The sequence below is a fragment of the Etheostoma cragini genome, chromosome 10, assembly GCF_013103735.1.
Source record: "Etheostoma cragini isolate CJK2018 chromosome 10, CSU_Ecrag_1.0, whole genome shotgun sequence".
Taxonomy (NCBI): domain Eukaryota; kingdom Metazoa; phylum Chordata; class Actinopteri; order Perciformes; family Percidae; genus Etheostoma; species Etheostoma cragini.
In genome coordinates, this window is record NC_048416.1 from 18,231,216 (window position 1) to 18,258,660 (window position 27,445).

Genomic DNA, 27,445 nt, shown 5'->3' on the forward strand with positions numbered 1-27,445 from the left:
AAGAGATGGGGGTATGAGGTCAAAGCAGAGGGACGTTAGAGTGGATAAACACTGACAGGAGGAAAACGAGAGGTTTATATGAAAAATAAGACATTTCCTTTAATAACATCTGTAACATCATGGTTGTATCCTGGTATCATTTTCAATACATTTGACGATGCAGTATACACTTTTATGTGGACATTGAATCGATTAATTGGCATTTATATACTAATACAACATCAAACTGCATTGTTTTCTACAAAGACATCATAATAGGGCACAAATGGTGTAGCAGCAAAAAAAGAGTGTTTTCTTTATACATAGGCTACAGTAGTACAATGTATTTACAGAGAAGAGATTCATTACAAAGTATAGCTAAAACAAATACAAATACAAAATACATCTCTAAAGTATGCTCTACGTCATACACAAGGTCATGGCATTTTAGAGATTATGAAATGTTACATAGTTTAGTAAGGGGACTCTATCGGCTAAGACGCTGGAAGCTAGAACAGGGCTACCTTTACAGTGCAATATAGACTGTGCAGATATAAAGCACACTGATGTTTGATAGTGACACAGAATCAGGACATTTGAGTAGGATATTAATACGCCCAAGCTGTATAACTTAAAGAGCTGTGGTGTTCAAATAATGGGATGCTACAGCAGATACTAATGCTTCCTGAATGGATTCGCTGTTGTTGCTTTTATTGTTTTGAATTTGCACTTTGAAATAAGACCATTTGGTCATAAGAGGAAAACACTGAAGCCTTTAAGGCCCTTAACAAATGATCTCAACTCCACAACTCTTTTAGGTGGAATGGCTTCGATATGTTGTACGTGTCTGCTTGAATGGAGCTTTTTACTTCTTCAATTTTTTCTTCTTTTTCCCTGCAATGGGCTAAAGTACAGTATTTGCTTTGCAATCTCAAGCACAAGTGCAAACTATAATGAGGTTCAGGTTACCCAAAACATTTGTTCACAAAATGCAACATTATCAAGAAATGAACGCTAGAATTTTTTTTTTGAGTCTTTATGCTAAGCAAAGCAAAATGACTGCTGGCTCTAGCTTCATATTTCCTGTACAGACAGTAGAGTGGTATTAATTGTCTCATCTAACTCTCAGCAAGAAAGTGAATAAGTGAATTTCAAACGAGTCTTCTAAAAGTCAAGATAACCAGTAGTTTTAGGCTACAAACACGATGTGAAAATCATCTCCTGTTCCACATTATCAAACAGTGTCTGATCTGTACTCCGAGGACCAGTTCAGTTCTCCTCATATTAAAAGAACGCTTCCCTTCACGTTAATAAAACACACACAGACAACTCCTATAGGTTCCTCAAAACCAGTGATAATCACTACAGATCTGCTGCAGTTCCACATCTCTACACTGGAGACTATGCTTATTGCTAATTGTAAATAAAAACATTATTATCTTAAAAGAAGTCTTAACACAGAGAAAGCAACAATAATACTTGGTCATTAATATGTTGTGATATAGAGGTAGTGATTGAAGCATTGATTGACAGCTATAACAAACACTGAACAATGGACTTAAGCAAGGAAAAAAAAAATCTCATCTAAAGAGAGTATAAATACATAGCTTATCACATCAGCCCCTGAAACAAAGTTCTTTAGCTCAAGGCTGACATACCAATAATTCATACTTGGGACAGTTTCAATCAGCGGGATCATATGAATCTTGGGGAAGAATACGGACATGAATTACAGAGTTTCAAAGCTACTGTTTGTCATGGAGATACAACGTCGCTGGTAATGTTCTTAGTAAAATTTAGCACAAAACAAATGGTCTGAATGAGTGTCAAAATGGGTTTAAACTCCATGACCCGTCATAATGGGTCCTCTGAGCTCTGGCTTCAGCCTGTCACTCTGATTGACAAGCTGCTCAAGACTTTGTACTGTCTGAAACTGAATCACAGTTCAAATCCCTGTTCCTACCCAGCATCCATGCAGTCATGAACTAACATGGAGTCAAACCGTGCGATTCAGTCAGAATATAAACAAGTTATGTTCCAAATGAATAATACTCTAAACCGGCTTTAACATGCAACAAACACAGCAAATTTTTCCTTCACTGCACTGGGAATGGCTATTTGCTTGGTTTCTGTGTGCTGCGGAAAACACTGCCCCCACTGATTGTTTGAATAACACACAATTATATTGTCTCCCATTTGTGGCCCGAGTTAGCCGTGTCTGTTTAAATTCAATACATTTGGGTATTGGTTTAGAGGCTGTGTGTATACATAGCCGGCCACCCAGCTTGACTCTTTATGCAGACGGATTAAAGATGAACAAACAAAACAAAGACCCACATTCAGCAATATAGAATATCTTTCAATCAACTTGACAGAATTATAATAAAATATAAAACAGAGGCATGTAATACATCATTAAATGAAGACTTTGCAGTAAATTGCAATAACTGACATACAGTATATTTGCACACTTTGTGTGGCACAAACAAATGCTTATGGCTACCTGCATTCACATTGCATGTGTGTGTAAATATGAATGTGTGTGTGCCTGCTGTAGCACAGAGTGAGCGAGACTGTGTTTTTCTGCATTTGCAGTGTTGTCTCTGTCCCTGGTATTATAAGTGTGAATGTGTGAAGCAGTGGACAGCCGCCAGGCCTCATTATTGTCATTCTCCTCACTGCCTAAAAGAGAGGCAAAGAGAGGAAAAGCGGCTGCTTTCAATCGAGGAGCCGGGGGAAGATGGAGACAAAAGGCCCAAATTAAACAAATGCCGGAAAGCGACTTGGAGAGCCAGCCCATGGTCATACGATTTGAATGAAAGAGATGGCTGCAGGGATATCCCATCTGGGTCTTTTCAGTGGGGAGACCACACATATACTCTCCATCCCAGCATTCAGCTCAACTATAGGTTCACGCACACTGGGGTGCCAGTTCATGTCCTTATCCTATGTTCTTGTGGTGTGTCTGAGTGTGGATGTGTCCATCTATAATCTGTTGCAGCTGTTTTTCCAAATCCTCCGCACAAAAATTGGCCTTGACTTTACCTTGGAATCCATCTCCATGTGCAGTTTGTCTTCAAACAACAAATTGCAACTGCCATTGAAGCATTGACACGAAGAACCCCTGTGTAAGACTGATCCACTTTATATCCATTGTTCTTAAATAGTATGGGTTTCCACTGCTCTCTTGTATTTGTATAAGTTCATCTGCAGACCTAAAGAACCACCAAAACACAGCAGAGCAGTTGTTTGTGTAATTGTGTCCACCAAGAACAAATAGTCTAAAAACCATGTCTCTCAAAGTTGCCATTAAGGTGCCTGTCATCCCTCCGCTCATGGGGTGTGTTTTGTGACTACATGTCTGTACAGGCATGCAAATTTGGACTGACAGACACTTTGTTGCAGAAGCAGAAGCAATGGTAACATGTTCGATTGCACACACACACAAACACATGTAGATTGATATTTAGGCTGGTACGCTGCACGTGTTGCTTAACTATGAGCGCTTCTACAGGTTGTGGGTGCTTCTGTAAATATTTCCTTCAGTCTGAGGTTATTGGATGTCCAAGCGTCTGTAGGCTACATGGCACTGAGAGTGGGTGATGAATCAACAAGGGTTGATGGAAAGAAGGAGGTGAAAAATCAGTCAGTGGACACATCAAGTCCTCATGGCTTCACACCTGGAACAATAAACAATAAAGAGAGGAAGTTTTAAGCAAGAAAACTGTTTTCTACAGACACAGGGCTGATTCTCACACGTGTGGTGGACTCTCCAGTTGTGCATAGTGTGAGTCTAGTGATAAAGTTAGCATGCATTTTTCCTTGACGTCATTGTCCAAAACATCTTAATTTATTTCCATCAAATATATCCACTTTGGGAGCAATTTTGGGTTCTGGGTCTTGTTCAAGGACACTTTAACACATGGAATCAAAGCGCCAATCTTACAACTCTACCATTTGAGTTACAGCTGCTCCCAACAAAGCTCATCACTGCAGCAAAACCTCAAGCATCTGATTTTCTTTCTAAGAATCTGTAATTACATATTTTAAAATCGTTAAATGGAATAGAAAATGGATTGTGAGTTGGGATGATCCGGAGAACATACAGCTTCAATTTGAACAAGAAACACCCTGATGCAGCTCTACATACGTGTAGATTCCTTTATATGTTAAAGGGAATATTAAAAAAGAGAAACTGGATCTGTGAATTCTCACAGTATCACAACTGAATTCATATCTTGCTTCTCAGTCAGAATCTAATTAACCTGGAGTCCCTGTCTCTCACAATAATCATATATGTGATGTTTTAGGCCCATTGGCAGACATCCATTTGAAATACAGGCAATGCCATATGAAGAGCCTTTTTTCCATGTCACCTTGAGTTTCTCAGTGTGAGCTCCGTGTGGTCCAGGTAGCTTTGCATGAAAAATGGTTGTCATTCGCAGGGCTACTTTAAGTTTAAGTAAATTTCCAAGCCTGTTCTTACTTTTCAGCTTGTTACTTTTACGTGGTTAAAGAAGTTAAATCAGTATTTCTAATTCTACCAGGATATTTTTGAAACACAAGTATCTGTACTTCTACTTGAGTATGGGAAGTACTCAAGTACGGGAGTATTTTTTTCCATCTCTGGTTATGTTTTAGTAACATGTTGAACTTGTTGCGGTGGAATGTGTATATTTAAAAGTTCTTTAAGGCATGCAACAGTAAACTCAGATTGGACGGATAGTCTAGCTAGCTGTCTGGATTTACCCTGCAGAGATCTGAGAAAAGGTTAGCCAAAGCCCTCATAAACCAACCAGAGTTCATAATGCCAACACAAGGGAAGTCCAAGGCAACGAATAGCCGGCCTAAATCAAAAATCTGGTGGATTTTCCAGTGGTAACGGAGCAATAACAGAAGTCAAGGATATAGCCTACATGTGGACTGACCTGCAGCGGTGAGGGTTGAGCCTCCGGTCTTTCCGGCTGCAGCTCTCAGCTCTGATGGTGCAAAGGCACTGACATGACGTTGCATTCAGTGCCCACTTTCTTCCTCTGCAGGGTTGACAACTAGGCCTCGGAGATGGTGATGGAGAAGGAGCCAGGCTGGTGGGCGGAGCTGTTGGAGGAGGAGGAGAGGATGGGGGAGGAAGAGGTAGGGGAGCATGTGTCCTGAATGGAAGGAAGAAGGGTGAAAAAAAAGTGTGGTTAGCTAGAGAATATATTCACGTACAGATTAAGCGGCGCTGTGAGGCTGCACTTAGACATAATGCTTTGAAACTAAATGCTAATGTCAAAATGCTAACATTCTTACAATAACAATGTTAACATACAACAGAGACATGAATGTCTGAACCACATTTCATGACAATCCATCCAATAATTATTAAGACATTTTATTTGCAAAAAACAATGTCCACTTTATGGTGGCACGACATGGAAAGTCAGTGGATCCTAAAGTCTGTAGGCTTCATCTTGAGGGGATCATCAATCTTTGTACAAGAATTCATGACAATCTATCCAACAGTTGTTGAAGTGTTTCAGTTTGGACCAACACAAAGACACACTGTCACAGTATGGGATCAATACAGGGTCTAAAAGACTGTACTACTTTTCTATTGATCCCACACCACGTTGCTAGCATGGCTAAACATAAAATGCAAGGCTTGTTTAAATGTGCAGTGCCAGACTGAAACAAACCTACACACTGCACTGTGTTGGAGATGTGTGACTAATGTGGTAGACTGTTTCCTTTGCTTCCAACAAACTTTCTTCTCTTTCTGTCAATCTGTGTTACCAATCCGTTACCATGGTTATAGTCACTTAGCTGCCTATGAGGCTTTCAGTTTCTCCCTTTAGACACTCTGTACTTTCTCTGAGTCTGAGAAAGTCGCCTGCGTCAGTTGGTCCATTAACTGAAGCTGGTTCTGCCTCAGTCTTCCTGGGATGCTGGCGGTTTTAATGAAGTTACTTAATGAGGCAGAGAGGGGCCATCTTTGTTCAGACCTCGATGACCACGCCTGTCGCTGGCATGGACAGAAGAGGTAGCATTTGGGAGCAAATTACACAGATTTCACCCCTGCCAGAGTCTGAATAAAGCCTGTTCTGAGTGATGGATGGGTGCTAAAGGACATCACACCCAACCGGGTCACCTCCGGGCCCCTGGAGGCCAGAAATGAAGCAAAGTGAAGGGGAAGCAGATGACAAAAGAGAGATAACTTTTTATCCTTCACTGCTCAGAACTGAATCATAGGACTCGTGTACATGGTGGCAGAAAGAAAGACAAAGATAAAGACACACACACACACACACACACACACACACACACACACAAACACAGCTGTTCCTCTAAAATCACAGTGTAACAGAATTATTATTTTCAAAATGTTTTATTGTCATGGAATGTTTCTAAATTACCTTCTTAAAAGCCAGAGTCGTGAATTATTTAACATGTGATATAAGTGATCACAGTAAAAATTAAATATGAATGAATAGTTATATACTGTGTTGTTGTTTTTTCTAAAGCCTACTAGTCTTAGACAGACATGAGTCCTAGGGCTGTGTGTGTGTGTGTGTGTGTGTGTGTGTGTGGGTGTGTGTCTTTAGTAATAATGTAGACCAGATAACCGTTGGTGGCTTTCTTTTAACTGAGATTTGAAAAATAAAAATAAATAATCAATGTGTGTACTGAATATTCAACATACGCAGCTCTGATGGCTCCTGTTGTCTTATGTCTGGACTTTCCTCTCTCCTTTTTCTTGTCTGTTCTTGTTGGCTTCAGATAGGGTCTGGGAATATCAGACAAACAAAAGGTTACACACATTAATTAGTCAGGAGTTATATTTTTTGACACCTTAGGAATTGAAAATTAGGTTAAAAAAAAAAGAATTGTCCTAGGTGTCCTGCACCAAATACGTGAATACATTAAATGTATGATTATTTTTTGCCAATTTGAGTTTATATTCTATTTAATAAAAGTTAAGCTTTTAACATTTGAGAAGATATTAGAAAATGGTATTAATATATAGTATTAGTTCCAAAGTCAGGTTTCTTAACTTAGTGTCTGCACTAAGTTATTGGAAAATGTCGTACAACACCCAGCCTCCATATATTTCAGCTCCAAATGTTATTGTGAAAAAACTCATAGATTTTTAGTGTTGCCCTAATAAAAACATGTAGGCTTTCGAACACTACAATAAACAGGACGCTCACAGCAGAGACTTTCAAGTGAACTGCAGATACTGTACATTCTCTTGTATAATTGATGATATTTGTGTATCTGTAATGCAAATTTATCCAGCTTTGCATTAGTTATCATTTGTCACATCATACATTAACATTGGTCATTTCTTCTTATTTGTCCCATATGATATACCTATTGATAATAGCTGCATTCATTTAAACTAACTGAAAGTATCAAAGAGACAAATTGACAAGAAAACCCACTGATAAATGGTAAATAAATGCTTTTAAAACCAGTATAGGTATTTTACTTGTAGGATCAGTGGTGAATAGTTTACACTGACTCAAGTGCTCAGTTGAGACAGTTAAGTCACTATCAACTTGCTCATCAACTCCCTTTTGTGCAAAGTGCATACTAATGTTTCCAGTCTTTGCTAGTGTTGCGAGTAAACGGATATTATGGACAAAAACAAAAACAAAGAAAAGAGCGATGACTACAAACAATGTAACTTCAATAACAAGTGAAAGTGAGATCCAAAAACACGCCTGCCATCATCATATGTGCCGCCAAAGAGAATGAAACAAAGATCTTTGAGATTGTAACTTTAAGCACAATTCTGAGTTTTTTATGCTACTCTACTTCTACTCCACTACATTTCAAAAGGAATAAGGACTTTATTTGGCAGCTTGAGTTACAAGTTAATCTGTAGAAAAAGATTTTCAAAACCTGTGCGCTTAAAATGCAAATTATATTTCAAAATCATATCAAACTGCATAACAGTACAACATTAAAATGCTGCTTACATGTTAATGCACCAGCAAAAATATGCAGAGGTATAATATATAATATATAACATTATAAGTTGGACTGGGGCCATTCTGCTGCAATGACAAGCAAGTCGATACGCTGATATTACTTGTGATTTTACTTAAGTACAATTTTGAAAGAAGGACTTTTACTTGTATTGGAGTAGTATAGACTGGTATTGTTCAAAGTCAAACATCTGAATACTGATTACAGATCACTGCCCAGGAGGCTCTCAGGAGACACTCCCCAAAAACACAGAGAAAAGGTTCTGGAAACATTACACCTATTACTGTAGCTTTGCATTTTTGGACACATCGTCCCCCTTGCCTGTGGTTAACGAACCTCCGTTCATATCCCTATCTTACTCCAGTCTTTATTGAGCAGAATCTGTTGTACTTTAATCTATGCTAGTGCCCTCAGCAACAAAACGCATCGGCTCAAAGGTTTTGTTTTTGACTTTTTTGATTTGTGACATCCCTGTCTTTTTAATCCTATCTGCTGTAACTATATTCAACTTTATAATATTATGGGGGCCATGTTAACCAGCTTAGCTCTGGCAATAATAACTGAGGGGGCTGCTTCTGTTGTTGTCTTTGAAGCTCTAATTTACTATCATGGATGCGTGACTCTGCTCCGTCAGTCTGTGAGAGAGCACATGGCAAGGGAGATAAAATCATCGCTATGGTGACAACAGGATGCGGGCCATCCCAAGGGATGCTGGGAGAGAGTCACACAGATGCTAACTCACCGAGGGGCACACACACATAAACAAATATTCTTACACACACAAAAGCTTTTGCACACATTTATACTAACTCATAGAAAATGTACACATATGCAAAGACATACAGAGACTCAGCAAAAACGTCACGTAGACACATGAAACCTGAACAGGGTAAAACTAAAATGTATACACACGTACAGTACACATACATACAGTACATTGGAATCCTTTATTTATGTCCACATCCTAACAGGAAGTAGGAGGACATAAACATTAAAGATGAAATCATATGATTGCATAGTTGGAACTGCCAGTATGAAGTACACAAACAAGCATCAGGACTCCAATAGAAATGTTCCTTTCACAGTGTACAGCTGTCAGTCCCGGCTGAACCTCAACAATTCGGACAGTACAGTGTCCACCGCCGGAAAAGGAAGGTTTATTTGCTTTTATTATATGTTGACCTACAGTCAGAGATTTCCAATGAACCACAATAGTTTTCTATCATGTGTTAGCTTACAGACAACAAATCTGAAGCTCTAAAAAAAACATACAGAAAGTACTTGCTTGCTTTGAGATCCAGTATGGAAACAATTAGATTCAACAATTTGTAACACCAAATTAGTTTTGTCTAATTGTTATTATGGTGAGGTATCCATGTGAGCCAGCTCTCCAAGAGCCATACATTGTAACCACAATGTGCCTGGATGGATTTCACCTTTACCAATTTGGAAACGCAACAAAAAAGTTTTATTAACCTTGCCTTAATTGTAAACAGCGTCCCACTAGCTGATTCTTTATTATATTTAAGTCTAATTAAACCTGGAAAGTGAACGCTGCCATGGTTCATGTATTGACGTGACAATGGAGATTTTAATTTGGTTATTTCTTGCATTTAAGAGGTGAGACATTGATCTGAGATATTGGACTTTTGCAGTAAGGATGTCTGACATCGATAAAAGCTTTATGTCCTCGGATAATGCAAATGAGAACAAGTAACCTCTATTCAACACTAATAAGTCACTTATGGCTACTTGGGTTTCATCAGAACAGTTTGACTATAACACTCCTCTTAATTCTTCCTCATTAATAACATCACCAGCAGAATTGTAAGAGCATCATTAGTGGACATGGCTTCATAAAGTCATTGGAGATGATGGAAAATGACATTTCACAACAACAGTTCACTCACACGCGATAAAACAGACAAGGAGAGATTATAAGGGTAAGAAGGGAAGAGGAAGGGTAAAGAAGTGAAAAATAATGTGTGTTACCTTGTTGTAGGTATTGGCTGGAAATGATCTTTTAATCTGCATACAGTTAAAACAGACAGTGTCAGCATAAAGGTGCAAGGAGGTCACTCAACAACAGGTATACCATGCCTCTCTGAGCACAGGCTGCGTGTTTTATTACCTGCACTCACACTGGCTGTGCTCGACAAATGGCAGCTCAATGAGCTCATGTTTCATGAAGGAGGTTCTCATCAGCTGCACACAGATAAGAAAATATTTACACATCATCTCACTGTTTCCAACATTAATCGTCTACACAGAAGCAGGGAGGGATTTAGAGTGTGTCTGTGTGTATATACCTCCATTGTGAGTGTGTGTGTAAGCGAGGGAACACACTCCAGGGCCTCGTCAGCACAGCAGCCACCACATCGCCTCACCGACACACAGGATGGGACAAAGAGATGATGTGTCTCCCCCGGCAACTCCCGCCAAACCTCCACCAGGGTGTCGCGAGGTTCACAGCCGCTCCGCGAATAAACCTCCAACCACCGTCGCACTGGTGAAGATAAATGAATACAGACATGATTTTATTTCTCTCAATCAGCTGCATCAAGTAGTGCAAGGTTCTTTGTAGAAACAGGGCCAATACCTTCTCGACCTTCCCTGGATTTTGGGGAGTCTGCCGGTCTCCAGTGAGCGAGCTGGAGGGAGAAATAAAAGTAGCTCATGTGAAAAGCACCATTTCAATAGGTTTAGGGTTTCCTGGTCAAGTTGACCTGTAGATAGCATTCAACATTGCACTTCGGAGTCATAACAAGTGGTTCAATATCAGTCCAGCAAAAAGATGTTGCATATATAGCATATTCAAAAGGTGGGTAACTTAGTACTTTGGTAGGTCTTTCATTGTCATAAAAAGTCAAGTCAATGAACACCACAGTAGTTCACACCTAGCATCTGACTATGACAGGCTCAATACTGCATAATTGTAAATGACAGGAAGAAAGTGAAAATTCTGACCTTTGATACACACATTACACACATACACATGTAGGAGGGTAGGAGCCGCCCTACAGTTGTTCAACAACTTAATAAAACATAACATAAAACTCTATTTTGAATTATTTGCAGTGGGGTCCATTGGTCCATTTGAGCATGTAACTGAAAATGTCCACATTCAAGACCAAAATCCATCCACATTTTCAACAATATAAGGGAGGGAGATGCTGGAGTTTTGAACAAGTTGTACCTGCTACCTTTGCCCTTCTGTCTATCATCTGATTAAGGTATTTGAAACCATTTCAGGAGTCTTGCAGATAGTGGGAGTATCCGCTACTGGATTCCTCAACAATGAACAGGTACAGTCCGAGTGTAGCTGGGAGTTGACGAGCTATCATTGTTTAATAAAATGAGCTGAAGGGAGACCACCTGCTGCAGCTTTTGTTATAAAGATAATTTGTACTGATAGTTATATCCATCCCATATTTACTACTTTCATGTTGCCCACATGCAGTTAACACTCACATACAGCTCCCTATAGTGACCTTTGAAAGGGAAAATAACCACCAAGTACAATTTTAAGGTACTTATACTTTACTTGAGCATTTTTCTGCTACTTTAAACTTGTACTCCACTACATTTCAGCTGCAAATATTGTATAATATCATTTTTCAGATATCTATGAGTTGTTAGCAGTTCCACCAAAGAGCGATTACACTTCTCAGACTTTTCATTAAACAACAGTTTGAGGCCCAAATTTCACAAAAAACAGCTAAGATTTGAGAAAAAATACAAATGGAAACAGATTTCTGTAGCACAACTTATTTTGTTTCTTCTCTCCTCTCCCATTAATCATCTTGTGACCCCTCAGATTTATCTTGTGACCCTTTGGAGAAGCCCAACCCTCAGGTTGGGAACCACTGCACTAAACCGCCTAACAACCTAAGTTTGTATAAAGTACTCAACTCAAGCTCCACCTCAACCTGCTATGACAGTAAAATGGCGCTTACAGATAAATCAGCATTAACAATTTAGTAATATATATACTATAGACAGTGTATATGTGTACACATCAGTCACAGGGGACATTTTAAGGCAAAACAAATACTTCTACTTTTGACACTTTAGGAGCATTTAGCTGATGATACAACTGTATTTTAGGATATTGAATTAAGGACTTTTATTTGTTTACATTGTTGTTTTGGTAAATTTACCAAAGTAAATTATCTGAATACTTCTTGTGCCAATGAAAGAACACAGACAGAGAAACTAAATTGTATAGCTCCATAGAAAACCAAGGCCACTTGTAAGGGAATGTAGACTTTGTCCAGTTGCCCCCCTATGACTGCTCCACCCCCTTCTAGACACACAGACACACAGACACACAGACACACACGTTTGGCCCACATTGATTCTGACTTAAGCTGTGACTAAGTCCGTTTTGTGACTGGTAGGATGTGAGAAGTGTGTTGTTTCTGTATAATAGACTGGGATAAAATTACCTCCTTTGGGCAAGCAGGCACGCGCACACGCGCACACACGCGCACACACACGCACACACACGCACACGCATACACGCACGCACGCACGCACGCACGCACGCACACACACACACACACACACACACACACACACACACACACACACACACACACACACACACACAGAGACAGTGCCAGACCAATACCAACTGCACTGATTTTGCTGTCTTACTCTGGTCTAACATGTCTAACTCCCAGCCACTGCCAGAGTACACTGTGTAGAGGGACCAGGTGTATGTGTGTCCTACAGCTACACACCATCTCCCCCACACTGAGCTTCGTCACTGCAGGAGAAAAAAAGGATGACCCCTTTTCCAAATCTGTCAGAAAAGCAGACAGCATGAAACCAGACTTTTGGATGTGTGCAGGTGAATAGTCATGCTTCTCTGTGTCATGTAGCATCTAGGATGATGCATCACTAAACAGCAGCACAAAGTCAGGGTTGGATTCCACACAGCTGCAGAGCACTGTGTGTTTCTGATACAAGTCCCCAGACAAAATTAAAAGAACCATCACATGAAGTATTCTCTGTGTGAGCAGAGAATACTTATACCTGCTGCTGTGTGTGGAAAGAAGGCCTAGGAACATTTCTTATCAACGACAAATCAAATTCAACATTTCAAGAATTATTGGCCCCACTGTTTAATAGGGTTGCCCTTTAGAAAGTAGTCGTTTATAGGAGTTAAAAATGAAATAAATAATTATCTATCATAAATTGGCAGAAAATGAATTTCCAGCTATTTTGATTTTGGAATAATCATGCAACCTATTGCACTGTAAAAAGTGAAACATTCGAACAACTTAATAAAATTAAAGTAATTATTCACTATAAAAATGTTAAAATGTAATTTTCTCAAAGGCAGAGCAGGATACCCAGGGCTGCTCGGTTTACATCTCTCACCATTTCTGGCCACTGGGGGACCAAAGGCAGGCTGGGGGAATTCATATTAATGTTAAAAAAACTCCTAAAGTGAAATTGTCATGCCTTGTTTAATAATGAATTTACAGGTACTTTATACATTGTAATTTACCCTTTCAAGATTAATAAAGTACCCATTATTATTATTATAGATCAGTTATCAACCATTAATAAGAACGTTTGGTTTGCCAGGTTCACATTTGTTTTTTTTTAGCTAGCTCTTTAGTTCTTTAGGAAGACCCCTCACCGAAACGGGGATGGGAAGTACACTTTTTCACTTTCTTACCTAGAGTTAGATGAGAAGATTGACACCACTCTGTTCAGTTACATTAAACATGAAGCCTGCTAACAGTTAGCTTAGCTTAGCGCAAAAACTGGAAACAGCAAGCCTGGCTTCGTCCAACTGTGCCTAAAATCTGCCTAGTACCTTACTAAGACCACTGTTTTACATACATCTTATTGTTTTGATACGTAATAAAAAAATAAGTGTAAAAATGACAATTCACAATTTTAAAGGTCACGGACTATTTCTTGGCCCCAACAGTCTCATAGCAGTCATTGGCGACTCCAGCGACTGGTCCCAATCAAAAATATCAAAAATAAAATTGTGCAAATGTAAATGAGATTAAATGTGTTGATTAGGGATCTTCAGTAGGTGCTTGTAGGCATATACTGTTACCTTTGGACAGAGCACACTAGCTTTTCCCGTTTCCACTTCTTGTGTCAAGCTAACTGGAGTGGTATCCTCTCATCAAACTCTCTACATGCAAATAAGAATATTTCAAAAATGTCAAACTATCCCTTTAATTATAACTTTTCCATTCATGAACAACCTGCTTTATAGGAATGGATTCCTGTCCAAGTGTCCTCCTTTTCTGATGCATTAGGGTGGCTAAGAAGACAACGTGTGTGCCACGCTAGAGGATTTTCCATAACCTGGCAACCTAAAAGTTGTTCTTTTGAATGGCTTAACTGATCTAAAGCTTTGGTAATTTAATTATTACAGCCTAGCAATAACCTCTTTGTTTAAGATCGCCTCACTAAAAAGTGTCACTTCATTCTGAAAATGATGAGGACACAATACAACAATGTCACTTACAAATCATATGCTGTCGTGAACATTAACTTTAGACCTATTAGGCTAGTGGCTTAGTGACAGGTGTCATTGACCTAGGGGATAACTTCCACAAAGCTAAAAGTTCCACATGTTCTTCACCAGACCAAATCCATACAAAAGGGATTTCATTAAGTACTATAAAATGGAAATGAACTGCACAAGCTAATGGCAGACTGACCTCCTCAGACATGCAGTCATTTAGGGCCAAATATATAGGCCTACCTTGGCATGGGACGTCGGTATTCTGGTGAGCAACAGGAATTGAAACATTCCTAGAATAACTTGAAGCATAATCCCCATTGTGCAGAAGTCCAAGGGGCACGCCAAAAAATATTCTTCGGACCAATCCGAAAAAGAAAAAAAAGACGAGCTTATTCGGCCGTCTCCTTCCTTCTCTTGTATATCCGATTAAATACGCAGAAATCTCGCTTTCATTCTCCAGTCTCCCTTCCTTGAAAGGACACCCAGGGTGGCATCCTCAGTGTAGGAATAATAGTTGCATTGAGAATAAATTATCGACTAAACTAAAGCAGCTCTCAATTTGAACTCCAATGATAGTTTGTAGGCTGTTTTGTTGAATTATAATAATTCTAATGTCCTAATTCAATTAGTCAGATACTGTAGTAGGCTTGGTCTAAAATACCCCTCCACTAATTTGAACACAGACAGAAAATCTGCCACTCTCAAGTAGGCTACTAATTTAATAACTAATCGTTATGTATTTTTTTTAATAAGACTTATTTAAACTTTGATTGGTGGCTCCCTATATTTAGGCTAGTTCAGGTCAGTCTGGTCCTAATCCCATGAAACCGGTGTGGGGGTCCAGGGTGACGTGACTGGATAGTCCAGAATCCCGCTGAAACGTGGTGCGATCATAAAATCCTCTGTGTGGCTGGGGTGGGGGGGGGAAATCACATCATCCAGCTAGGCTATAGGACGTTTATCCGGCAAAACCCCGACGCTTTAGTCCAACGTGCAGAGCTGGACAGTGGCGCATATTCCGCTCCCGGGCTCGGTCACAGTGTCTCGCTGTCGCTCCCACTGAAAATGTGACGCTTCCCATTTAGGCGCATCTTCCCGGTTTTTAAGTCCTCTTATAAATATGTCTAAAATAACATTTTGCACTGACATGGTAGCACAGCTAGAACAGAGCTGGAGCAGCAGGGTAGTCCGCCGACAGAGAGAGGTCTGGAGAGGTAGGAGTCTTCATTAGTTGTTGTGATCGGTTTCCTCATTTCCTTTGCCCTTGAGACGCACGCAGCGTAACCATTGCACTGCCAACTTTTTCCAAACGGGACAGGCGCACTGCATACAGGTGCAGCGTCTCTACTGGTCCCAGCGTGGGCGGGTCAGGGGCTATAGCTGCCACTGAGACACTTAGAGATCATGTCCTCGGTGTTACTTCTGCTATTCTGGTTGTTTTATTCAAGTCGATTCGCAGGAAATTAATCTGAAACTTTTGGTAATTCATTCATCAATTATTCTTTCAAAAGTGCCAAAAATGAACTTATTCCTAGTGCTGAAATGTAATGGGAATATTCACTGGTTGTATAATGTATCTCTGATTGTGTTCTGATGCTTTGAACAGAAAAAAGCAAAGATGTCACCTTGAGAACCGTGGTGGCGACTTTTCCATTCTGACACTGTAGACTGTAGAATTGTTAGTTGCAGCCATATGGCAAACAACACAATAAAGGATTCAGTGTTCAACCAGCACAGTTGTTTCCCTGGCAGTGTGGAGAGGGCTTTGTCCAGGCATTCATATTGGGTAATACAGTTTGTTTCGTTGTCTGGGGATTCTAACATCCTGGCTGCGGCCCTGGTTAGGATTATTAGGGTTTAAATCAGTAAAAGCCTGAGGGTCACTTTTCTATTAATGATTTATTATTCTACTTCATACGACTATCTATACTTTTCAGATATTATTTCAGAGGATGATCTGACACTTCCCTCTGCAGCTCATTAAACTTAAGAGAATAGTCACTGTCTTCATGGCTGGTTTTCCTGTGTAGTGTGTGTGGAGGCATGCCGACACCAGGATCTCAGGCATTATGGTGTGTTTGGGTTATGATAGGGCACTCACACGCTACATGAGGGTGAGGGTGTCTGTAAGCTATGCAGGGATATGTTATCTCCCGCTGAAGTCTCAGGTCAGACTAGAAAAAAGGCAACATCTCTTCTTAAAAAAACCATTCACATGGTTGTTCCGGGATTTAATGCATTTTGTTTCTATTTGTGCAAGTGTTCTTTAAAAAAACAATAACTAGTAACCAAACCTCTTTTCCATGAGGTCACCAACAAACAAATGTGTACCCAGGATGTCCTTATGAATTGTTTCATAACCAAAATGAAATAGAGCTTTCATGTGAATGTAAATATGCAAATAAACATGCTGATCTGTAGAGTCAGTTTTGAGTTAATCTCATCCGCAGCTCCAAATATGAGATTAGAGGTTTAAAAGAGCAGTTCTTCGAATTCACTTTTACTGACATAATGGAAAATAAACTTGTAAAATTATCACGTAGGGCAGATCAATAATTATCAAATTACAACAGTACTGACTCTCATGTGTGGTTGCTCACTGTCCAGCTGGATGTCGGTCAAAGCCTCATGCTAACTCTGCCAATAAAAGGAAACTAATGTCACTGTAGAAAGATGATGTTAAAAGGATTCATTTACCTTTGATAAGTCTTTTCCAAATGGAGCTTAAATGTATTAGAGAGATAGAAATGTAGTCTGTTCTATATTACAAAACCAGGACTAAAGCATAATTAAACGAGAGAGAAAACAAAAAAGTGGAAGTAATGATTGATGAGAAAAAGTTGATCTTTTAATTATTTCCCACTGACAGTGAATAGATAAGGCAGTCAAAAACAACAATCTCTAAAATCAAAGGAAACCAGCAAAAGTCTTTGTATTCAATGTGAACATGTTCAGTGTCATTGTTAATACAATAGTTTGACACTAAATAAGTTAGCATGTCCTTCTTTTCATGTGATAGTATTGATTTGCTTCTTCAACTCCATTTCCAACAAATGGAGGGCCCTTTATTATGCGTTGCATTTCAAACAGCAACACACGGTCAACAGAAGGAACAACGAGGAGTTTGACAGTGATGTCCCAAAATTCATAACTGTGATCGGCCAACAGACATTGCAGCCTTTTTTGACCACTTTGCTCGACAAACCATTGTTGCTGAAACGTTTGACGTGCACGTGTCATACTTCACCCCGCCTCTCAATCCCGCCGCAGTCTCACAGTCTCATCAAACCGAGCCTGACTCACGGGATGTAGACTGTGTGTGTGAGCCTGCCTATTTCAGACCCAAATCTCCTCCTGACACCGTTTAGCAAAGTGAACCGTCGCTACGTCCTGGTCTTAGCGCTGCCCAGGACGATTGTGATTGGTTTAAAGAAATACAAACAAGGGTTTTTTCCCTTTAGAGCTTAATTATGATGGTTTCAGGCAGACATTTCTCCAGCGCTGGCACAGCATTAAAACGTATTGTGGAGATAGGTCTGGCTATGCAAGACTACATCAAACCTAAGAGAACATTACGGAGCGTGCTCTTGTGTGCACCCCAGGATATGATTTTAATCAACACAATTTTCTTTTAGCAAGAAACATATTGGCTAGTCTGTCTTGTCTTAATCAATTCATCTGCTGTCCTCTGGCATTAATTTGCTGTTTTCTGTGCACCCCCTAACACGGCAATGAGGCAGAGGACAATAAATAGCATGTTCCTGTGAGTTCACACGAGGCAGTTTGAACAGTGTTCATTAAGGTTTGTGTACATACTGTAGGTAGATCCTTATGTCACATCACATCAAATAATTCTATGGTAGGTATAAATGCTTCAGACCGGTGCAGTCGGAAGTGCAGCTTGGCTTAGTCATTAAGAAACACTTATATGACCATAAAAAACATTCCCACATCACACCAATGTCCTGTGTGTCTTCAAGTACTCAACTGAGGACAAAAACATTAACATGTTTCAATTAAATTAAATAAAAATAAAAACTTTAAAAATCCTAAAACAGGTAACACACCCTGTCCACTGCCTTTCACCTGCTGGCAGCTGAAACTCCATTATCACGGAGCACAGTTGGAAACTCCTACTTGTCCTCTCCGTCCTTGCGGATGTTGTATTTCTCCAGAAACTCAGCATGTTTTTGCCGCAGGATTTCAGTCTGTTTCTTAAAACCGTTGGTCCTGAAAAACAGCACAGAAAACACCCTTACTCCATATTCAAGCAGATTACAACACTCAAATGCACTGCTAGTACCCAAATGGGCCATCAAACAGAGGAAAAACACAGTTTAATTTAAAGATTGTGCACTGACCTGGCCCGCTCTTTGGATTCATTGTAAATTTCTGTTATGACTCGATCTTTTTCGTCCATAAAGTTTTGGTGAACTTCTTCCAGTTTCCTGAAAGAGTCGGAGAAACACTTGAGTTAACACACAGTTTGCAGAAAAACTCGCTCAGCAGGCACTCTGCATGCTCAGTTGTCTTTGGGAGTTTGTACAGCTGTTTTGACACCTCTTCAGATCACAAAGAAGGGAATCTCGACAAACAGAAGTGTCTGCAGAGTCGGTGTGCGAAAACAACTACAAGGCCACATGCCAGGAGGTTATGCCAACACACATGGCACAGAGACATGTCCAGAAACAACATCTGGATGTAAATGTGCAGCAAAAAAAACCTCAGGAAATAAGATAGATCTACCACAGTGGGAAGTTTGATACAAGGTTCTAGTATGGATGTTGTCGCATCATTTCTATTGTTACTTGTCTAACATTCACCTTTTAAATGCTTGATAATTTCCTTTTCAAACTTTTCTCTTCGTCACGTGGCGTTTTTGTACCTGAAGAAGACTACATGGGCGCCGATGCTGAGCAACATGGTGATGAAGCAGTAGCCCACCAGGCGGAAGTTTCTCCTCCTCCTCCTCTGCCACTCCTCTGCCGGCATCTCCCGAGCTTGAGACTGACGAAACTGCTCCCAGTAACGAAAATTGTCCTGGGTACCCGCACTGATGGTAAAGTAGTTGAAGATAACCATGATTGGTGACATCAAAGCCAGGAGGTGGTACAGATGGTACAAATGTTAAAAACAATCTTAATTAAAGTATTAATGAGGCAGGTCAGAGGGATTATTATGTAGAACATTTTCCATCAAGACAGTAAAACTAACAGATTTGTCTTTCTCAAAAACTAGAAAAAAGATATTTAAGATGTTACGTCTCAAGTCAAATCTGATTAAAAAAACAATTTAGCCAAAAACAAGAAAAAACAATATTGGCTGAAGACTGGTTAATGCTTTTCCCTCAAACATCAGAAGCACTGCTTTTAGACTCGCACAAGGTTAAACAAAACCTGAAACATCAAATTATGCAACACCTCCATCAAGAATTATTTAGAAATTTAAATCTTAATTTCTAGTCAGCAGTTGCAAAAATAGTTTTCCTTCTTTGGCAAAGTACAGAGATGAATTCTTCATTCAGTGTTGGTGCAGCACTTAAGAGTTGTTCACAAGAACAGCCAAAAAAAAAAACTCTCCCAAAGGGCCACATTAACAGTGTTAAAGATTGAGGAGGAAGTTCAGGTAACCTTGGACTAATAAGCAAGCACAAACAGACATATTTTGTATATCTTCACCTAGATCTGTAGCTGGTGTGACTGGAGGCATATCTGAAGGCCTGGCCATCCCTGGGATGTCTGATTTTTAAGTCGTACTCCTTCCTGCTCGAATCTTTGCTGAGCACTCGGTAGGCCTCGTTCAGCTCCACAAACTGGCTGTGCAGCGCTGGGTTGGACGGGTCGCTGTCTGGGTGCAGCTGCATGATGAATTGGTCAGTTTTAATGAAGTCTGAACCAACCATTAAACCAAGAGATATATTGTGGTGCAACATTTGCTAATCTGGACATGTATTTTTTGAATTGACACACAAACATGTTTCTCTGTTAAACACATGCATTCAAATGTATGGTTTGCAGTTGCACTTACAACCATGCTTATTTCTCTTAAGGGTCTTACCCCTCAATTATTCCCAAACCACAAGGTAAATACACAAGCACATCCTTATTTACAGTGGGAGTCACAACCTGAAAACAAACAGACAGGAAGCTAACTGTGGGAACAATTAATAAGTATAAACTACGCTGTGAAAGGCTGCCCTCATGTGGCCATACATTTTGTTGTCATCAAATTTGGACAGTACCTTCTTAGATTTGTCAAAAAAAGCATTTTTTATTTCCTCCAAGGAGGCATCAGAGTTGACTCCCAGAAGATTGTAGTAGTTCACAGCTTTCCTGTGTTTCAGAAAACAAAGGACTTAAAACCAAGCAAGATACAAAGCAGAGTCACTAAACACGGTCACTAAGTTGTTGTTTTCAGTAATTCTGATTCACACACACTCTCTCACACACACACACGCCACGCTACCTGTGTGCATAGTTCTGGGAGAACAGGCGCAGCCCGCTCCTGCAGCACCAAACACAACTCTGACAGAGACGCAGCTGAGCCTCTAAACGCATGACAGAAAAAGTCTAGGTTTCCACAGAGAGGACCTGTGCAAAAAAGGGCAAATGTTAACATTATCGATAATACACTACAGGAGAAACAGGAATATATTTTAAAACCATAATAACTACTAAGTTGGCAGACTCCAGACCCAGGTCTCAAACCATTTTTAATATATGTATCTTGTACTTTAAGATAACAAATCATTTAAAACTACTTCTGTTGGAGGGACATAAGCTGGTGTTTTATTCCTCTGGTGTACATTTACACAAAGCAACGCTTAGGGACAAAACCAACACTGGAGGCATTGGAATTTAAAAAATGGCTCATTATTTTCATATTTTCTTGACATGTTTAGTTTTTTTTGCCATATAAGATATATGCTTAAACCAATTGTGGTTGCTAAAAACAAAACCAAAACCACAGAAACCGCGGCCACTCCCACAACCAAGGCCAACTGCATTTAAATTGTTAATTAAATAAACTGTATGGGCTATCTGGCCTTTACCTTAAGGTAACTATATTTTGAATATATGAAATAAGAAAATAAGAAAAAGTCATTGAAAGATCCGGAAAAATTCTTTTCTAAGTAAATACATAATTATTAATAATATATATATGATGTTGTTGACCATGTCTTTGGACCATAAAGCTTGACAACATATTAATAAATGTACATTTTAAAAATAGAAAGATACACTGTTGGTATAAAACGTGGATAGAGTTGCTGTGAGACAGATCTCCTGTCTTTACCTTTTTAATGGGTTCCCATTGAAAATGATGCCGTCAGCAACTTTCCCCTCATCTGTTGAGAGGTGGTCTGACTGGCTGTGGACAACAGGGGACAAGGTGAGTGAAGTATCTTTAATTAAGAACTTTGACACTTTCATGATCAAACAACACTAGCAGTGGGTCCTAGGATCATTCTTTTTATCTTCTGTAACCTCAAACACAACTTGTCATTCACTATTTAAAAAAAAAACAACCTTGTCATTCACGTTGACACCGTGCAGCTTTGTTCTTGGGGGCGTGTTGAACTAAGTTAACGTTAGCTTTAAACTTCTTTCTTCTGTTATTTTAATTAGCAACACAATACCAGCTACAGAGTGCTGCCGTTTGCACATTAATCATTATACACTATCTAATAAAGAGCAAACAGTGCACACGAGTTTCCAGTAGGGACACTTTGTCGTGCTACCAGTGCAGCAGAACAAACGCTAGCATGACAGCTAACGTTATTTTGTTCTAATGTTAGCTTGATAATAATGATCTGGAATTTAGCTAGCAGTGATGTGTAAAAGACACAGAACAAATGTTAAACAATGCAACACAATGGCAACAAGTAAGAAGCCAGAACTTACCAAAGAAATGTGGCATACCAGCAGGACACCGTTTCATAACTTGCTGTTCTCATGGACAGTTCTGTGGGTCCGGTCAGCTGCCGGAACACTGAACATTTACCTTTCAAAACAAAGTGCCGTTTTTCTAATACTACTACCCCTTGTGACGCACCCGGCGCCACAAGGGGGGAAAAAGGGGATTTGTCCCCTCAGTTGTATTTTCTGCCCCCTTGTTTCAACATCATACGTCCATAAAACGTAAAACATAACAACACTGCTCTACTCTTAGGCTACAAATTGTACTTGGCATCTAGGACTACAATGGGGGCTTTCAACTACTAACAAAAATGTCCATCTGTTGAGATGTTTGACACAGAGAGGGGGCGCTCCAGCCATCCTCTAACTTTGTTAATGAGTCTATGACTTTAGTACGCTCCTTGGGTCATTTATCTCTCCCCATTCATGTTCTACTATGTCAAGTAGGCCTGCTTATTTAAAAATAATGTATTTTTTAAAAAACGATATAATTGGACAAAAATTAACCTAAATTATAATTAAATGTAAATATTGTTAATAGACAATAACGACACTTTATTTGGCAAAATAACATGTCTTATTTACTTTGTAGTGGGCTACTGTTTACTTGCAACACATTGCCGTGAATCTTATTTTGATGCTGACCGGAAGTTGTTGGTGCTTATGAGCAGCTTTAGCTTTATGTCTTTATACAACACAAACACGCCCCTGCACGTGTTTGCTTCCTCAGGATTTTAACCCTGTTGCTGCCGTGTTCACCTACAGAGGTGTAATATATTTATATATCGTCGCAGGAAATCTTCAATACTATAACATGTACATTCTTTTTTAAATATGCACATTTTTTCCCCCAGTTGTCAGTAAAAATATTTAGGAACATAGATGATGACGTGACATGTAGTTCGGACTCTTGGTCACTGGATGGTGATCATGAACACATCCTGCCGTCTGTCTGAAAAAGAGGAAGATACTAACGTTACGTTCATACAGAGCCACTGCATACGCTTCCACATAGGAAGGTAAGACCCAAACAGCTGCGTGCCCAAATGTAACAGATTATAACTTTGTCCAGTCTATTTAGTAACTTTCGATTTCTAAAAGACAAGTTACATGATAACTTGTGATTGGTACTTAATACATGGTTCTTAGGTCTGTGCTCAGTTGCAGGATGAGCTGGAAGTAGGTCCTCTCTAAAGTTGTGTCTCACTCGAGGCTAATAAGTGATTTACGAATATAATTAGCATAGCCACATCTGTGTAATCCGCGGGAAACCGGACACTAGCTGGCAAACGATAAAATATGATTTCCATCTAATTGTGTCTCTTTTTCAAGGACTGGACAGTTGAAGACCACATTTTGCGAGCTTTTAAGTTGATTACTCACTAGCTGGATTACATATCGGGTCAAATGAACAGTAAACCATACACGGACGTTGCTCTATGGGTTAACATGTCGTACTTTTGATGACGCTGTGCAGAAAAATACTGGTTGGCTTGTTAATGAAACCGCAACGTTCAACATGATTTGTGCTGCCCAACTTTAATCTGTGAGTGTGTGTGTGTGTGTGTGTCTGTGTTCTGTTATTGGGAGTAGAGGGAGTGGCCAGAAGGAACACATTTTCTTACCAGGACAGTTATTTAATGCATCTAAATGTTTCAGATTCAGCTGTTTGCAACATGTTTATAGCTTCTGTTTCTTTACTCTGAAGTTTGTATAAGATGAACAGAAATATTAACAGTTAAAAGCACCTACAGAGCTGCAGCAGTGTGAGTGATCATCCACAGTGAGACTGGATGGACTCCGAGGTGTCTGTCCTGCTGCACTGTGCAGCCTGGAGGGGCCTGCTGGAGTCTCAAGTACAAGTGGAGCTTTCTGAAAGGTAGGAACATTTCAATTCTTTATTTTCTTTTCTTTATTAGTGCATATTAAATAAAATGAAAAAATAAGAAACATAAAAATACATAGGTGGGGAAAAACAAACAAACAGAGGGCTTATAAAAGGAACCCATTTGCAAATTAACATAAATATTTATAAAAAGAAATCAGGCCTCTGAGAGTAATATACTTTTAAGGCATTTCTACCTAACACAGTGATGTAGAATTACATTTTCATCTCCAGTGGGCCACAGTCATGGCATAAGGGTCTTTTTATGGGATTTGGTATCCTTATAGAGTATGGGCAAAATGTTACTGTAGTAACCATCATGCTTTCTCTCCCTCTTCTTAGATTCAACAGGCAGACTGATCCGGCTCTAGAGCGTCAAATAGAGGAGGTGTGGGCAGAGCGAGCATCCAAAGAGTCGTGGCTTTTCAACGGGATGAAATTCAGACTGCACTCTTTCTGCTTAGCCTCATCGTGCTCTGTTTCTCCTCAACACCAATCCTGCACTCACCCACCCCTCATCCCCTTCTTAGAGCTTGCAGAGGAACCAGAAGGGGAATTACAGGACAGCAGACAAAGGATGGAGGAGAATTTGTGTGTCAATGATTCTGTGCAGGATGCTGTTCAGAGCAATCTTGACAAAAGAAACAGACCTGGGAATCAAAGAGAAGATGTAGATAGTGTCTGTGCATTGTCACAAGCTTCCTCTGATTACAGTGAGTCTAAGAGCATTATAGCTGAACATCCTTCCAGAAACAGAGAAGATCAAGGGATCGGCCACCTCCTCACGCTTAGGCTAGGCCTTACATGCTACAAAGATTACTTGGGAACAAACTGGTCTAGTAGAGTGGCAGAGCTACGTCAGCATGGAGAGCTGGAGTTTGGTGATCCTCTGGCGCTGCTGGCTCAGCCTCTGGGTGTGGGTGCAGTCCTGTGTACAGACGACGGTCAGGTCGTGTTGATCAGGAGGAGCCAGAGAGTGGCAGAGGCAGGGGGGCTCCTGGACATCCCCGGAGGTCACCCAGAGCCAAAGGTGTAGTAAGTAAAGTGAAGGAAGTATCATTCAAATGTGCCCGATGTGTTGTTTATACCATGGATGCACCTCCTCAGGTGGTGTGTGAGCGCCTGGGCCAGGTAGTGTGTGAGCAGCAGATCAGTGTGGACATGATGTCACAGAGGCCCGTCGTCTCAGAGCTGTTCTCGTCTGTCTGCGCTGAGATCAGAGACGAGGTGGGAAAAAAATGAAATATTTAATAAAGTTGTTTAGTTACTTATTTTATTTATATGACCTAATAAGACTTAATAGAGTAAAAACCAAAGGCTGCGTTTCCATATTGGCTTTATGATTTGTTGGTAAATAAGAGTACATATTTTTCACTCCCATTCTAAACTATGGATGAAATTTATTACTTTTTTCATTTTTTTATTAATTGGTTAATCATTTAGCATATTAAAATGTCAGAAAAAGTGAAAAAGTTCCCAGATGCCTTTTGAGTCACTCAACAGTTCAGAAAATATATTCAGCTTATCACATGAGACCAAAAAACGCATCAAATTTGCACATGTCTTTCAGTGATAAACACAAAAATCTTTAGATAAGACAAGTTAAAAATGATTGTTAAAAGAGCAATAAGACAACCAATAATAACTACTGGCTTTCTAAAAGACAAACTCTGATGACTGCACTTAAAAACTCTACGTGTAGACTATAAGAGATTATTATAACGTCTTTCAAATTAATCTGAAAGTATTTGTTTTTCCTGGTAAAAATTGGCTTTATTGATAATCTGTTTGACATGTTACCTTACTGATTATTAAACCAGTTTTTAAAACAAATTCAAAGTAAACATTAACAATATTTACATTAGCTTTTTTTAATACATTGGAAGAGCTCAATCATCATTTGAACGTGACTTTATAGAGAAAATGTATATTGTTCACTAAAGAAATTCTTTGCAAACTACAAGTGTTGTATGCTGTTTGTCTCACTTGCTTCCCTGTCTGCCCTCTGCAGGTGAATATTCCTCTGAGCTCCCTCGGAGAGCCGGTCCTGATGGGCGTCGCTCTGAATCACACCAGCGCCGGCAGACCAAGTGCTGAGTTCTATGTCAGGTATTCATTCCTTCAGTTTTGATATGATGAAAGTTTGCCACAAATCGCTTTATTAAAATGTAATGTAATCGGTGTGTCCTCAGTTGCTCGTTGACAGCTGACGAAGTAAGAAAATTGTACTGGAAAGGAGGAGCCGAGGCCCATGAGTCCACAGATATTGTCTTCTTCAGCAAGACGGTGAGTACATAGTTACCAATGTATAACTGAATACCAACTCAAGAATGAGCTTTCTTGTTTTGACAGTTGCATTAGAAGGAAAGTACGGTATATAACAAGGTATAAATACAAACGACTGCCTTTTGTTGTCCCTGAAATGGGACAATAGGAGGTTTTGCAGCTGGACAGAAGCAGCCCTCTGTGGTCGGAGCTGTGTCCTTCAGCTAAAGGAGCCGTGCTGCTTTATCAGACCGTGAAGCCTGACGGCGAGGGAGACCAGAGCAGATGACATGACGTCCAGCTGATCGCATCAGAAAATGAATCCAGATGATCAAATGTACATTCACAACGAGAAACCTTGTCATTAAAATTCAGGGATGTATTACTAGTTGATTCTCTTACCGATACTGGTGTAAAATACAGTAAATGTTTTCACAGTTTGTACACTGTAGAGTAAAAACATGACATTTTTAAAATATTTCAATAAAAATACTCAAAAGCGACTGGGTTGTCTCAGGAATAATTAATAAATACTACAACGCTGGTTATCTTTGATTGGTCAAAGCAGCGAGTACAACATATACCGTACTAGTTAGTTCTCTGTCTAAAATAACTTGCTGCTGTAGTTAGCTTCTTTTTGTTGTTGTTAAATGGCATCAGTAGAATGATCGTCCATATAAACGGATCTCAAATGCATCCGTTTCCTCTCGCTGCCGGTTTCTTCAACAGTACCCTTCATATCCGCTGTAACCAACATCTCTGTAGTAGCAGCCTTGGTCCACATAAGGCACACTCCACTGAAATGTAAAAAACATAAATGGATAATGAGATTTGATTAGGAAATGAAGTTAAGGGGGCCGTTGTTACTTAGCATCTTTCAGCGGTGTAAAAAGCAGTTGTCTAGAATATATTTTCTTA

General features: G+C 39.7%; 4 protein-coding genes across 5 annotated transcripts in view; 1 reads left to right on the forward strand and 3 right to left on the reverse strand.

The window, feature by feature from the left end:
• Positions 1-73: 73 nt before the first annotated feature.
• Positions 74-17,264, reverse strand: vegfba (vascular endothelial growth factor Ba). The gene is made up of 9 exons (XM_034883485.1): positions 17,254-17,264; positions 14,699-15,360; positions 10,553-10,604; positions 10,263-10,459; positions 10,085-10,158; positions 9,946-9,981; positions 6,662-6,745; positions 4,908-5,129; positions 74-3,659 (listed from the first exon to the last, which is right to left on the reverse strand). The coding sequence occupies exons 2-9, from the start codon at positions 14,774-14,776 to the stop codon at positions 3,638-3,640; spliced, it is 765 nt and encodes a 254-aa protein (XP_034739376.1). The 5' UTR covers positions 14,777-15,360; positions 17,254-17,264; the 3' UTR covers positions 74-3,637.
• A 781-nt stretch (positions 17,265-18,045) lies between these two features.
• On the reverse strand, positions 18,046-21,829 carry dnajc4 (DnaJ (Hsp40) homolog, subfamily C, member 4). Of its 2 annotated transcripts, none has more exons than XM_034883488.1 (7): positions 21,758-21,829; positions 20,924-21,050; positions 20,700-20,790; positions 20,137-20,315; positions 19,344-19,511; positions 18,820-18,906; positions 18,046-18,688 (listed from the first exon to the last, which is right to left on the reverse strand). In XM_034883488.1, the coding sequence occupies exons 2-7, from the start codon at positions 21,013-21,015 to the stop codon at positions 18,592-18,594; spliced, it is 714 nt and encodes a 237-aa protein (XP_034739379.1). In that variant the 5' UTR covers positions 21,016-21,050; positions 21,758-21,829; the 3' UTR covers positions 18,046-18,591. The 2 variants fall into 2 exon arrangements, with proteins under 2 accessions (XP_034739379.1, XP_034739380.1); XM_034883489.1 differs by having other exon boundaries at positions 20,924-21,048; positions 21,755-21,829.
• Positions 21,830-23,094: 1,265 nt separating this feature from the next.
• Positions 23,095-26,959, forward strand: nudt22 (nudix (nucleoside diphosphate linked moiety X)-type motif 22). The gene is made up of 8 exons (XM_034883469.1): positions 23,095-23,396; positions 23,539-23,597; positions 24,134-24,256; positions 24,605-25,292; positions 25,370-25,489; positions 26,274-26,371; positions 26,455-26,548; positions 26,697-26,959. The coding sequence occupies exons 3-8, from the start codon at positions 24,171-24,173 to the stop codon at positions 26,814-26,816; spliced, it is 1,206 nt and encodes a 401-aa protein (XP_034739360.1). The 5' UTR covers positions 23,095-23,396; positions 23,539-23,597; positions 24,134-24,170; the 3' UTR covers positions 26,817-26,959.
• A 211-nt stretch (positions 26,960-27,170) lies between these two features.
• The window catches only part of si:ch211-107m4.1 (heterogeneous nuclear ribonucleoprotein U-like protein 2), a 5,169-nt gene continuing 4,894 nt past the window's right edge, over positions 27,171-27,445 (reverse strand). The window contains exon 11 of the mRNA XM_034883449.1: positions 27,171-27,324. Coding sequence (XP_034739340.1) covers positions 27,250-27,324 — 75 coding nt within the window. The 3' untranslated portion in view covers positions 27,171-27,249. The remainder of the gene's footprint in view (positions 27,325-27,445) is intronic.